At 48.7% G+C, this 14,575-nt stretch overlaps 1 protein-coding gene across 2 annotated transcripts; it reads right to left on the minus strand.

The window, feature by feature from the left end:
- Positions 1-8,974: 8,974 nt before the first annotated feature.
- Positions 8,975-12,671, minus strand: LOC146890505 (major allergen Can f 1-like). 2 transcript variants are annotated; one of them, XM_085681492.2, is made up of 6 exons: positions 12,491-12,671; positions 11,441-11,574; positions 11,049-11,119; positions 10,861-10,968; positions 9,296-9,397; positions 8,975-9,187 (listed from the first exon to the last, which is right to left on the minus strand). In XM_085681492.2, exons 1-6 carry the CDS (start codon positions 12,578-12,580, stop codon positions 9,159-9,161), a joined length of 534 nt encoding a protein of 177 aa, XP_085537618.2. In that variant the 5' UTR covers positions 12,581-12,671; the 3' UTR covers positions 8,975-9,158. The 2 variants fall into 2 exon arrangements, with proteins under 2 accessions (XP_085537618.2, XP_085537617.2); XM_085681491.2 differs by having other exon boundaries at positions 8,975-9,397.
- Between the last annotated feature and the right edge of the window lie 1,904 nt (positions 12,672-14,575).

A 14,575-nucleotide genomic window follows, 5' to 3' on the forward strand; every position in this document is an offset into this window, starting at 1 on the left:
ATGGTTGTCCTTGTGTGTAGGTATGTATTTTTCTACGTGTGCATTTAGGCTTAGTTGTCGATATCCATGTATAAGTGTGTGCCTTGTGTGTTATTGTGTATGAGTGTCATATAGATATAATCTAAATGCACATGTGTGCATTCATATAATTGTGCATGTCTATGTGTGCATGCATACAGTGCGTGCCAGACATATAGAGGCATATTCTAGAACAATCCCTCTACACTGCAGCTCTTACTTCATGGAAGGATCACTCTACAGGCCCCAGGTCTAGAACATTCCTCAACCCTTTTTTTTTTTTTTTAGTTCTGTCTCTGTTACTGTGACCATAAGCATCTTGGGGGATATAAGGGTTTATTTGGCTTATACTTCCAGGTCACAGGCCATCATTGAGGTCAGTCAAGGCAGGAACTCAAGCAGATCCTTGAACTGAAACCATGGAGAAACATTGTTTTCTGGTTCAGACAGGCTCATGCTTAGCCAGCATTCTTATGTAACCTAGGATCACCTCTCTAGGGGATGATGCCATCCAGATATCCTATATCAATTAGCAATGAAGACACTTGCCACAAACATGCCCATCTGTAGTGATATTTCATTTGTATCTTAATAAATAAAACTTGCCTGAAGTTCAGAGACTAAAACAGCCACATTGATCAGCCTTACAGACCAGGTGGTGGTGACACACACCTTTAATCCCAATAGTCACACTAGTTTGCCATAGAAACCGCAGAGTAGTGGTGGACACCTTTAATACCAGCCCTAGAGAAGAATATAAGATGAAAGACAGCTCTCTCACACAGCCTCATTCTCAGATTCCTGGAGGCAGGGTCGCCATTTTGGACTAAGGTAGAGGTAAAAGTCAATGACTGGCTGTTTTGCTTTTCTGACCTTCAATTTGAAGTCCAATTTCTGTCTCTGGGTTTTTATTAATCATGCTATACCAGTGCACAGGCCAATCTGGACAATCTGTCCATTAGAACACTCTTCTCAGAGGACTCTAGGCTACATCCAGTTGACAGTTAAAGCTAAGTTGGACGCCTTGCCATGCTTCTTCCCTGCTTTGGGTATGTGCACTATACAGGGTCATGACAGCTCAGGAGCGACTTCTTAAGAGATCTTCTGGATACACTAGGGACCCTGCCAATCACTGGGAGGGCAAAGGATGTCTGCTTTGGGGAACTCACTGGGCATGCTCGTTTAAGCCCCTAGAAACTTCATAGAAAGATTCTGACTGGACTCAGAAGCACTGTCTATGAAGGCACCGCTATCCAGACCAGGGCACAGCAAACAGCAGCACTGTAACAAACATGGTGATTTGTCAGAGGGAGCTTGCATCTGATAAATGCCCTAACAAAAACAAGGGCTCGATCACTATGGGACTAGCAAGAAACCTGGCACTAGAGAAATTCCCAGGAACCCACAAGGATGACCCCAGCTAAGACCCTACGCAATAGAGGAAAGGAGTCCTGATCTTGACTTGCTCTGTAGTCAGACTGATGAATATCTCAAATGTCACCATAGAAACTTCATCCAACAACTGATGGAAACAGGCAGAGGCCTACAGCAGAGTGCTGGGCTGAGTGCCCAAAGTCCAGCTCAAGAGTGGGAGGAGTGAGAATATGAGCAAAGAGGTCAAAACCATGATGGGTTCACCCACTGAAACAGTTTACCTGAGCTAATGGGAGCTCACCAACTCCAGTCAGACAAGGAAGGAACCAGCATAGGTCCAAACTAGTCCCGCTGATTATGGTTGACAGTTGCATGGCCAGGGCAGACTGAGGAGCCACTGGCAGTGGCACCAGGATTTATCCCTACTGCATGTACTGGCTTTTTGGGAACCTATTCTCTTTGGATGGATACTTTGTTCAGCCTAGATATAGTAGGGAGGGCCTTAGACTTTCCCCAAAGCAATGTGCCTTACCATCTCTGAGGAGTGGATGTAGGGTGAGGTGAGGGGAAAGGTTAGGGGAACTGGGATTGGTATGTAAAATTTAAAAAAAAAAAAAGGTAGTTTGTTTTCTTTTAAAAAAAAAAAAGCTCGGATTCAGGTTACTTACTTTTATATTTTTCTAGAAATGAATTTTCTCCATATTAAGTCTCTCCATCAATGCAATAAATCGGATCAGGCGAATTATTAAAACCAGATTTAATCTGAGCAAAGCTACTCCCAGGGGCTCTGGGTGGGGAGAGGAGAAACCATGTGGCAGGTCTAGAGTCTTCAATACCCTGTAGGGTCCAGAATGGGAGGAGGGGAAGCCGAGGCAGAGCTTCCACCAGAACACATATAATCAGAATAATTGCTCAAAAGACATGCAAGTCCTTGTCCCAGAACCTGCTGGTAGCTGATACTGGGTATCTACATCACCTCCCCTCAAGAGTCAATTAAAACTGGAATGGTGGCCTAGTTCCAGCCCTGGAATCCTCCAAGGCCATGAGCCTACATGGCCACCATTTCCCTCATCTCAGTTGTTGAAGAAAATGAATGTCTCTTGTGGGGTAGGTGAAAGGATGAAAAAGGAAAGGCGAAGTGAGTACCTTTTGGTGGGAGCTGCCAAGGCACGCCACTAAGAAAACACACCACCAAAGCAGTTACGTCATCACCTGTCGCCAGATGCCTTTCTACCATCAGCTGTGCGAATGTGCACCCCTTAAAGGTGCCCACCAGGCACCGCTCGCTCATTGCCTTTTGCTCCTCTCTCACCTCTCTTGCTTCTCTTGCATCTCTTCTTCCTCCAGTCTCTTCCCTCTTCTGTTTCTCTGTCTGGCTGTCTGCCTGCCTCTCTCATGTCCCTGCTCCAACATGGCCTTTTGCTTTTTCACTCTCTCCATTCCCCTCCCCCAATAAACCTCTTGCATGAACTCTGTTGCTTGTGGTGTTGGATCCCTGAAACTAAAGTTACAGCCAGGTGAGCCACCAAGTGAATGCTGATAATCAAACCTGGATCCTTTGCAAGAGCAGTCAATATTCTTAACTACCAAGCAAGCTATCTCTCCATTCCCGTGAATATATTTTAAAGATGTAGTTCAGGGGGCTGGAGAGATGGCTCAGAGCACGGACTGCTTTTCCAGAGATCCTGAGTTCAATTCCCAGCAACCCACATGGTGGCTCACAACCATCTGTAATGAGATCTGGCGCCCTCTTCTGGCCTGCAGATATACATGGAGACTGAACAATAAATAAATCTTTAAAAAAAATCCCTCTGTGTGTGTGTGTGTGTGTACAGTGCGTACATGCATGAGTGCAGTGCCCAGGGAAAGAGAGTGTCAGATCCCCTGGGGTTACAGGTGGTTGTGAAGCACCTGACTTGGGTGCTGGGAATCAAACTCAGGTCCTCTTAAAGAACCCTAGTGCTCTTAAACTGCAGAGCCATCTCTCCAGCCTCTCAGTCACGGCTCAGATCCACCTGCCTAGGATGGAATCACCCACAGTGGGCTGGAACCTCCTACAACACAACTGTCAATCAAGAAAATTCCCATAAATGTGCCCACAGGCCATTCTGATGGATGCAATCCTTCAACTGAGGTTCCATCTTCCCAGGTCTGTCAAGGTGGCAGCCAAGATTAGCCACCACAGAGCCTTCCTTCCCAGCTCTAAAGGGCGTCCACTTCTTTATCCTGCGCCTACTGTCTAACTGGTGATTAAGTTGTGATTTAGAAGGCATTTGTTTGCACAGTACTTTGTGGGTAGCTTCGAATGCCCTTTTACTAACACTTAGGTTCAGTGGCATCTGCAAGTGTATCCCTAGTGAGGCTTGGAGGTGTCATGGCTCCAACACACCTGCACCTTGAAGGCTTCCACTTGCTTGGCCATTCTGCCTCTCTCTGCCCTGACCTTGATCAGCTCTGACCCTGGCAGCCCAACAGATATTCCTTTAACTCTGAGCCACAGTCACACCTTCTCCCAGATCTGAACTCAGCCTTGTGGAGAGGATTCCACCCCCAAATCACACCCTGCAACCCCAAACTATTCCTTAGAGTTGTTCTCACTCTTGTGTTATTCACTACTGTTCATTATTTTAATTATCCCAGTCAAGTCTGTTGTGTCTGTCTGTCTCCAGTCTGAACATTGATTCATATAACTATACATTATTATTTCAGAAGGTGATAGGTGCATGAGGAAACAGCAAATAGAGTAAGATGGACAGCCACTTTAGGGACAAGGTGATATTTGTGTTTTAATGGAAGTATCGCCAAGGTGACATGTTTGAACACAGAAGACAAGACAGTGGCAGAAACTGGAAATTGATTCCCAGATCTTTCAGGCTGAAAACAAAAGAAATGAGAGTAAACCCAATGTGAACAAGACAGGCAACACATTATTGAGACTTTAGCCCAGAGGCAGAAAGAAGCTAGCATGACCCAAAGAGATAATCAGGCTGCCACATGCAACAGAGGAAAGGGCAAGCTTCCATTGGTTAATTCCCCATAGGCCAGGTCATGGTTTCAAAGGATGAACCCCTTGTGTGCAGGCATCCTTGCTCGAGGTCTTCAGGCTGATGCTGGTCAGCTCAGCCTAGGAACAGCTGAGCCCCTCCTGATGCTGTGATCATTGCCTTGCATCTTGGACTTAGATTTGGAACCTGAGGTCGATCTAAACGACTATGAGTGCTCAAGCTGCTGAAACAAAACTAAGAATGGGGTAGCAAAATGGGTACCATGTCTAAGAAGCAACAGCCAAGTTCACAGAATTTTGTCTTGAGTAAAACATCACTGTGTGTGTGTATCTTCATGTGTATATATATGAGAGAGAGAGGGTGCACACAAGTGTGTGAGAGTGCATTTGGAGACCAGAGATCAACATCAGGTGTTTTCCTCAGTTGCTCACCATGACCTTATTTTTTTTTCCTTAAGATTTATTTATGATGCATACAATGTTCCTCCTGCCTGCACACCTCCATGCCAGTAGAGGGCACCAGATCTCACTACAGATGGCTGTGAGCCACCATGTGCTCTTAGCCTCTGAGCCATCTCTCTAAGCCCCCTCACCACCTTACTTTTTAAGAAAGGGTTTCTCTGGCCGGGTGGTAGTGGTATACACCTTATTCCCAGCAATCCCAGCACTCGGGAGACAGAGGCAGGTGGATCTCTGTGAGTTCAAGGCCAGTCTGATCTACAGAACAAGTTCCAGTACAGGCTCCAAAGCTACACAGAGAAACCCTGTCTCAAAAAGAAAAAAGAGAAAAAAAGGAAAAAAAAACAAAGACAAACAAACAAACAACAACAAACACAGGGTTTTTCAACGACCCTAGAACTCACCAACAGGACTTGACTGGCAGTACAGCAATTATCAGGGATCCACTTAGCTCCACCTCCCCCATAATGTGATTGCAGGCCTGGGCCACTAAGTTCTAGTTTGGGTTTGGAGGAAGAGGTAGAGAGCAGAGGAGGGGTAGTGGTGGCAGCGGCGGTGGCGGTGGCGGTGGCGGTGGCGGTGGCGGTGGCGGTGGCAGCAGCACCAGCTGCAGTACTGACTTTCCTGGCGGTGTGTGTGTATATGAAAGCCAGATGTCCTCCTCAGGTGTCTTCCTCAATCGCTCACCACTTTAGCTTTTGAGACAAGGTCTTCCAATGAACCTGGACCTTACCTATTACACCCTTTTATTGGACTAGCTGGTTAGTGAGCTCTTATCAGTCACCTCCACCCCCAAGTACTGGGGGAATAGACATACACCGCCATGCCCAGGTTTTTAAGTGAGTTTTGGGGACCTAAGTTTAGGTTCTCATGCTTGTGTGTCTGTGGACCCATCATCTCTCCAACCCCAAAACAATGCTTTTGATGACCAATGTGTCTATGAAAATACGACCCAAAGGTTAAGACAGCAGGTGTGAAAGACCCAGTAGGAAGTGGTTTTTGTTTTTGCCTGTATTAGGTCTCATCAGACATTGGCAGGCCCCAGTGAAGTCTGTGTTTTTACCAAAGAAAACTAAACCTAGGAACTGTGCTCAGAACCCACAAGTCAGAAGTGCTATCTTACAGCAAGGCTGCTGGGAGAGTAAGGGATACAGCCCGGCCGAGTGGTCTCCAGGATCACTGATGTTGAAGTCTGCCAAAAGCACACACTACCGCTCTGCCGAAAGACTGTGTGACAGATATGTGAGCTGACTCTGGTGTCTTAGTGAGGACATATTATGGGATGCAGCTTTTTTTGCACAATGATTCCCTCCTTTGTCTTTGTTTACTTTTTGATCTTGAGAGATTTGGGACCCAAAAGAAATTACAGACCAGACGTGGTGGTGCATGCTTGCAATCCCAGCATTCAGAATGTGGAGGCAAGAGGATCAGGATTCATTGTCAGCCTGGGCTACAGAGACTTCACGTGTGTGGCCATTCCAAGCCCTGCCAGTTTTAGCTGGTCTAGTTAGAAGGGACTCCTGATCTGTAAACAGTATAGCTTATGGCCTGATCTTGTTTTTATGCTATAGCTGTTAAGAATTAGGGACCACTACAAAAGAACAAAATTGAGGAAAGGAGAAGGAGACAAGAGGAGAAAAACAAACCAACCTCGGAGGTGGTCAGGAGCAGGTGAGTGTACTCTGAGGCAAATTGCTGTGCTCAGAGAAAAGGCTTCAGAGAATGAAAGGTATCCGCTCAGGACACCCAAGGCCAAGTTCTCAGCACAAGGATATTTATTTGCCCCAGAGGGACAGAGGCAGCGAATAAGAGACAAAGACGGGAGATAAAGGATGACAGAGAAGGGGAAGGGGTATTTGTCCAGTGTGGGGGTTGCCGTTCCACGCCACCCACCTCCCACGAGTTCCATATTGTCCTAGGGGTCCTTAAAACACAAGACGCACACACACAGATAGAGAGTTCCAGTCATCCTCAAGAAGAGAATGCCCAATTTATTCAACTTAATCCAGGGTTAAATACTTTTGGCCCCAGTAAAGAAAAACTCCTCCCACCCAGAGGGGGCTGGGGAAACTGACGTCTGTGGGGGCTACTCCTCAGGCAGGTGGTCGAGGTGAGCACGGCAATGTCAGACAGGGTAGATGGGCCTTGGGGCCTTAGCTTCTTTCAGGCAGGTTGAGAAATTACCATTTTAAAGTAAAATAGATCCCTCAGGCTATTGCACCAGGCTGTAGCAGAAGCAAGCATGGAAATTAGCAGGAAGCTTAGCTGGTTAGCGTAAACATTATTTACATCCTGTGTTTTGGCCTCAAGGAACAGGGAGGACAGGGCCTCACAGTCCAGGAGGGACAAAGGACTGCCTCTGGGTAGAGGGGAGACAGGCACTCATGTTGGCAAATAGCAGTTTATACAGGTAAAATGGGAAGCCCCGTGTTAGAATGAATGTTTAATTTTAATTGGGCATGTTAATTAAGTAAACCAAAAGGGTCTTTGGATTGCTGGACTTCAGCACTTTGATAGCTGGACCTTGGTGGTCAGTCTCAGAAGGAGGAAGTGGCCAGATAAGGGAACAGACCTTGGCTAGCTTTTGGAATGTAATTACCAGTTTTTAGCAAGGCAGAGGGTATGGGGGAGAAGAGCAAAAGCAGCCAGAGCCATGTTTGCCAGGCCCAGGCTGGCCAGAGTTCCTTCTTTTAGTATGCAGACCAACTGGAGACCATTTATGGGACTTCTCTGTGGGAAAATGGGCTTTCTACCTCTTCCCCCTGAATCTGACTGCATCGTGATTTGTCTTACATTGTTGTCTTTGTTTGGTTTTGGCTTACGTTTTCCTATTTCTCATACTTTTACAGTTCTGTATATGTTTATATGTGTTTGTGTTTACTTATTATTGCTTTACATTTTGGTAATTCTTTGGGTGACCTGTCCCCAGATGGCCGCATCCTCCAAAGTTCACTCGTTCCTAGAGAACTACTTCCTCGGCAAGCCCTGCCTTCATTGCGCACAGAGCCCATCCCCACCCCCCTCCGTGGCCTCAGATCTGGGCCACCATTCCTCACCAGGTGTCAGTCCAGTAGGGACATCCCAAGAACCCAAGCTTTGCAGTAACCCACACTAGCCACCCACACCTACCTCCCTAGGACACTGCCCACCCTTGACTTCCCTCACTAGCCACCACGCAGGCTCCAACACCATCCTGATCTCCATCTTCTTCCCAGGCTGAGCCCTGTGGCTTTGTGTGCTGTGGCACCTGTGTGAGGACTGGAGAGCGTGAAGGGAAGTCTTTCCTTCCTAGTCCATGATCATGTTCACAACTGGGTGTTTGTCTACACTTTTAAAAATGGAGTCAGGGAGGCTGAAGGAACGTCCCAATAATGGATTTGCTCACAAGCATGGGGACCTGGACTCCGTTCCCAGAATCCACATAAGCAGTCAGGCGGGGTAGCAGGCACGCCTAGTCCAATGCTACAGTGGGCGGGGATGAAGGACCTCTGAGGCTTACTACCCAGAAAGCTAAGTCGATTGGTGAGCTCCCGGCCAGTGAGAGACCCTGTCTCAAAAATCAAAGTGGGGGTCAAATAGACAGCTTGACTCAGCTCCGCTCTTCCAGAGGACCCCAGTTTGGTTCCTGGCACCCACACGGCACCCATATCAGGCAGCACACAACTGCCTGGAATCCATTTCCAGGGAATCTGAGAGTCTCTTCTGATCTCTGTGAGAACCCATATACATGTGCATGCATTCATACAGATACATAAATACAAAGAAGTGAAAATAAAATAAGGCTTCTCTGCCCCGCCGTGGTGGCGCACGCCTTTAATCCCAGGACTCAGGAGACAGAGGCAGGTGGATCTCTGTGAGTTCGAGGCCAGCCTGGTCTACAAGAGCTAGTTCCAGGACAGGCTCCAAAGCCACAGAGAAATCCTGTTTCGGGAAAAAAAGAAAAAGAAAAAAAGAAAAAAAAACTCATTTTTAAAGTGAACAGTATCTAAAGGTAATCTCTGGCCTCTACATAGGCACACACACACAAATCACACATGCACCCACATACAGGTATGCATCCACGTACATGAAATGCCTATAAATAAAAATTTTCAAGTTAAAAAATTAAGCCTGGGTCCATCAGATATTATGGCCAGGGGACACTGACCAACTTTATTTAAAACCAAGACCTGTTGGGAAGAGGTGTAGGCTCTGGGCACTTCCTTTTCCTTTCTTGACACTAAGCGGTCTGGCCAAGAAGAAGAGAGCAGTGAGGATCCCCACTCCTGCATCTGCGCAGTCTCTGGAGCGCGCAGCTCCTGCACTAGGAATCTCCGGGCAACTCACAGGCTTCTATAGACCCGGAGGGAGATGAGGGTTAGAAAGGCTTTGTGTAGTCGCCGCCGCCATACAGAGAACCTGAGAAGCTCGGGACGGAAATAAGGAACAACTCCTCATTACCAACATGGGGAGGCTTCTTTGTCTGGGCTGTTTGCCCCATTTTACTCCTCATGAACTCCTTGAAGATCCTCAGAGACTCTATGTTTGGATTCAGGGTGCGGCCTGCAGGGCAGATGGGGTGCCCCTGAGTTAGGAAGGCAGGGGCCCCAAACCCACACGGAGAAGAGGGGAGGAACCTCGCTCCAGGCTGGAAGCAGGTAGCTCCTCCCAAGAACTACTCACCCAGGGGTATCCGGGGTGGGGTCTCCTCAACCCAGACCTAAGGGGGAGCCTTCAGGCACAGTCGCCTGCCTCTTACTGGGAACGCCAGTCACTAGGCTGAAGGAACAACTGGGGGATTGAAACCCCCAAGAGAGCGCCCGTCTAAGGCTCCACAGGTCAGGCCTGCCCCATTCCAAGTCCTGGTGAGCAGGGGACAGATGTAAGATTCTCTGCACAGCCACTCTTTCCGGGTTCAGGGATGCCCTCCCCCACCCAGCTCCCACGACTCCAGGGCAGAAGGCCTAAACTCCAGAACTGAGTAAGAAGAGAAAGAGGCAAGCCATCAGTGACTCCTTTCCTCAAATCAGGCCATAGCCCCTTCTAGGGGAACCCCCATCTTCTGGGCCATAAGAGCCCATCCCCCATCCAAGAAAGGTTCATCATACAGAGAGATATCTTCCACTCCTCCAGGGTCCCCTGGCAGATCCCTGGTCCCCCTCCCCTGGAATACTGAGTCTCAGAGGCTGTACCCTGAGTCCTGCCTGTCCAGAGATATCTGCATCACCTCCAAATCCAACCCACGGTTCTTTTCATAATCTTATGGTAAGGCCAGTGGGCATGTGTTTCTGTCCTTATCTCCCTGATCCATACCAAGACCCGGGATTGCTCCTTATTGGGACCTGTTATCCATGAGGTTAAAGACAAGAAGTAGCTCGGGGAGATGAACAAAGACTGCTGGACAGAGCCAGGGAGGCAGCCCTCTGAAGTTATACATCAGAAAGTTCCAGGGCCAAGCACTGGAGAACACGGGCAGAGGTTAAAAGTCTGGTGAGAGTTGTGGGGCTCAGGACGGACATGTGGCTCTCCCAGATTAGCCCTATCGACCTTTGGAAAAGAGTGTTCTCCCTGGGAGCAGCCTGTGTCAAGTCAGGTATTGGGCAATGTGCCAAGATCCACCCTCTGGATGCCGTATCTCCATATCCCTGCCACCATGGCACCTGTGCATGCCTTCAGATGTCTAGATGAATGTTCAAATGTCCCAGTGTCCCTGGGGCCAAATGAGCCTCAACCAGATCAGATCCCTGTAGGACCATACCAAAAACTGAATGGGTCAGGGGTGCAGGAGGCGTTGAGGCGCTGGATGGATCAAAGCGGACCTAAGACACAGTCACAGTGACTGATAATGGGAGAGCTGAAAATGAGATGACCAGGGACTTACAACCCACCGCGCCAAATCTGGGAAGTGCAGGAGTGGCTCCCGGGGAGGGGGCGGGGAGTGAAGCAAGCTGGGCAGGAAGAAATGGACCCGGTCCATGCTTGTGCCCAGGAGTCCATGCTCAAACACAGAAGGATCTGAAACGCACCCATGAGCATCATGATCTGGTAGTACTGATAGTTCATTTTGCCCCTGAAGTAGGCGATGGCGAAGTTCTTCCCCGGCAGGAAGTAGATGTAGATGAGGTGCCTCCACCCTGTGGGCAACACAGCCATGTGACCAGCAGGTCTCCCTTTGGGCCTTTACTGAAATAAGAACTGGACCCTAGCTACTTACAGGTGAAGAATGTGCCCAGGTCCTCTCCCTCATGCAGGGCCAGCTTGAACTGAATGCAGCCGATGGGTTTCCTAGAATGCAGGGTACAAGTATGGCTTTCCCCAGGGCATCCACTCTCCTTCCTTACTCCCAATTCTAGAGAAGCAAGCTAGAAAACTCCTCTCCTCTTATCCTATTGAGCACTGGCACAGAACACAGCAGGTGGGACCCCTGACCCAGTGTCCTGAGAGCATCATTCCCATGGTACTGAGATCAACTGATGTGTTGTCAAGGCAACACAAAAGGATGCCATATTCCCTGGGTGACTAGCTGAGGTCAGACCGTATGTGTGTAGCAAGGGTTGGAGTTGTTCAGCAGCAGCCAAAAGGGTTGGTTCCGCAGAGACTACTCACGTCAGGTTCATCCGGAACTCCAGCTCCTCAAGATTGTTTCTTTCAAAAGCGAAGGGAGGCAGCGGGTCTCTCCACTTCCGTTCAGGAATAGGCATGTCACCTGCCCAGCGCTTTATGTACCACTTCCCTAAAAGCTGGAGTAGGAGGCCGCAAGGACACACGATTGCAGGGAGAGAGGGAGGCAGGAAAAGGGTCAGAGGCAGGAGGAGAATGTGGTCGGGTCTCAATGCAGGATGGAGGGGTCTGAGATGCTGGGATGGCAGGAGTCCTGGCCATGGCTGTCCCTCTCCATCATCAGCACCTAGAACCAGGCAGCAGGACAGAGGCCTCCTGGGAGGAAACACTTCCTGGGAAGAGCTCTGACCATGGTCCCTGCGCACCCACTCAGAGGGGTTTGTCAAATGTCATCTGGAGGACAGGGTTGACCTTGAATTTCAGAATGCTGAGCAGGACGATAGAGCAAAGTGGACGGTGCTGAGGAGGCCACCAGAGATAAACATGATTCCACCAACTGCAGAGTCAAATTGCTAAGGTGTCACAAGCCCCAAGACTCCTGCCCCTGCTTCATTCCCCTGTTTGTGCTGCCTCCTCTAAGGAATGAACTCATCAACGTTCACCTGAACTCAACCAGCAGTTAGTGCTAACTCCACAGATACACAACAGTCGCGGGGACCTTGAAATGGATGAGAATCTGGAATCAACTTATTGGAAGAATATGAAGAAGTTTCTCTAAAGTCCACAAACTGAGAAGGAAGCCTGTTCTTGAATATCAGTGTTGGCTACAGCTAGGACAGGGACCAACTAACAAGACCCCCTAAATGGCCTCTTGGGTTCTAAGTGCCCATAGTGAGAAACAAGGTGTGACTGTGACCTTGGATGCATGCTCAAGCCTCACTCCCACACCAAAAGATCTCACCAAGGCCATAAGAGAGCGTACCTTTTCACTATCACCTGTGGCTCCCATCAGTAAGCCTGAGACTCACACCCAGGCCACAGTCTGACATCAGAAGCCAGTTCCTACCCTTAGTCCTCCCTCCCCAGGGCCATCACCTGCTCAGCACGGGCAGGAGTCAGCGGAGGCATCCTGGCTCCAACCACAGACAGCAGAGCCAGCCCCATGGTGAATGTCAGCAGCTGCATGGTCCCAGCTCAGATCTATGTTCCTAGCCTTGCTGGGGCTGCTGCTGCTGCTGTTACTGCTGCTGCTGCTGCTGCTGCTGCTGCTGCTCCAGTTGCTAGTCAGTGCAGAGTGGTTTGCTCTGGAAGCAGAATTCTGCCCTCCCCCACCCACACCAAACTCATTGTCCACCCCACCATGTCCAGGAGATTGCAGTTTTCTTTGGATGGATGTGAATGAAGAAGCTAATTTGTGGGGTTAACCTGATGACTGCCTTTGGCACTTCTGAGGACCCTTTGTCCACTGAGAATGTTCTCAGAGTGGGAAGTGCCCCACCTAGGAATCTGGAGCCAGGAGAATGCATAACACAAGGGCCCCTTGTGCTCTTGTTCTCCCCAGGAGCTAGAATCAGTCCTGGTGCTGAAGGACACCCCAGACCTGCCTGTCTATGTCCAGACCTCAGCTCTTACCCTGAGTGAAGTCTCCATGGCTCCTGCATCCTCCTAAGGCAGGACAAAAACAGGAGAATAAAGAGACTACAGGAAGAGAAAGGAGCCGCTCTGCGGGGACCTGGTCTGAGTCTGCACAGGGCTAGAGCCTCACAGACAAGGTTATGAACCATGCTTTAATGTGAATGCAGCATGATGAAAGATTAGCTGAAGTTCCTAGATGGGATGTGATGGTTCATCTCCACTGTCAGCCTGATGAGATCGAGGGTCACCTGGGAGACAGGCTGCTAGGTGAGACTTTTCTCTGTTCATCCCAAATCAGGAACCAACAACAGACCAAAGAACGATCACAGCAGAGTCCAGGCAAGTTTAGATGTTAGCAATTTTCCACTCTAAACATAGAGTTCAGGTGTGTTGGGGTAGCTTGTCAGATCTGGGGAGAGGGGTAGCTAGACTATCCTGCATTCGCAGGGGTCTAATGTTTTCTGTTCACTTGTAGCTGGATCTAAACCGACTCAAGGCAGCTTTGAATACAGCCAGGCTTCCCTCCTTCCTTTTTTTTTTCCAGTTTTTTGAGACAGGGTTTCTCTGTGTAGCTCTGGTTGTCCTGGAACTCACTTTGTAGACCAGGCTGGTCTCAAACTCACAGAGATCCACCCACCTCTGCCTCCCAAGTGCTGGGATTAAAGTCAAGGCATGTGCTACCACTGCCGGGCCAGGTTTTATTTCTAACACATGGGAGAAGGTAGAAATAACTGAACCAGAGACAGTTCTACACAGGGTGAAGGGAATGACAGGGTGAAGAAAATGTAGTCGTGACATTTGCCCTCCAGAATCCACAGGACAAAAAAAAAAAAAAAAAATAGGCAAGAAAGCAGCCTCCAGCGCCATCTACTGTCAACATCTTGCCCCAGCAGCTAAGAGGAAAACAACAGGGTTCAAACCTGGGGAAAAAATTTTAATTAAATTTTTTTTTTTTTTACTTTATGTGCATTGGTGTTTTTCCTGTATGAATGCTTGTGAGAGGGTGTCAGATCTTGGTGTTATAGACAGTTGTGCGCTGTCATGTGGGTGCTGGGAATTGAACGCGGATCCTCTGGAAAAGCAGCATGTGCTCTTAACCACGGAGCCATCTCTCCAACCCCCACAAACCTGGAAAATTTATTTCTAGGGTGGAGATTTATTTCTGGGTCAAGGCAAGGGTGCAGAATTTACTACACGAATCCATCTTGGACTCGAGGACATCCTGCCTCCCAATACCGCTGGCGCTTCAGGACCCACAGCTGGAGAGGACAAGACAGTGGGAGGAGGAGGCTCCTCTCTCTGAGTCTAGTCTGTCTCGAGAGAACCACTTTCCAGACTGGTCCATGGACTATAGAATAATTAATAAAAAAAAAACAACCAGAAACAGAAGTTGGGTTCAACCTGAAGGTCAGAAAAGCAAAATAGCCAGCCGTTGGCTCTTACCTCTACCTCAGCCTGAAATGGTGATCCTGCCTCCAGGAATCCTCAGAACAGGACTGTTTGAGAGATGTCTCCTTCCATTTTATATTCCTCTGTAGGGCTGGG

The sequence above is a fragment of the Myodes glareolus genome, chromosome 21, assembly GCF_982192425.1.
Source record: "Myodes glareolus chromosome 21, mMyoGla1.1, whole genome shotgun sequence".
Taxonomy (NCBI): Eukaryota; Metazoa; Chordata; class Mammalia; order Rodentia; family Cricetidae; genus Myodes; species Myodes glareolus.

What these genes read in the sequence shown, in the direction of transcription:
- LOC146890505 (XM_085681491.2), bottom strand. Translation starts at nt 12,580, where the DNA reads ATGCAGCTGCTGACATTCACCATGGGGCTGGCTCTGCTGTCTGTGGTT. An exon ending in CTCCTGCCCGTGCTGAGCAG is followed by an intron (nt 11,575 to 12,490) that starts GTGATGGCCCTG and finishes CTCCTACTCCAG; the next exon opens with CTTTTAGGGAAGTGGTACAT. An exon ending in GAGTTCCGGATGAACCTGAC is followed by an intron (nt 11,120 to 11,440) that starts GTGAGTAGTCTC and finishes CCTGCATTCTAG; the next exon opens with GAAACCCATCGGCTGCATTC.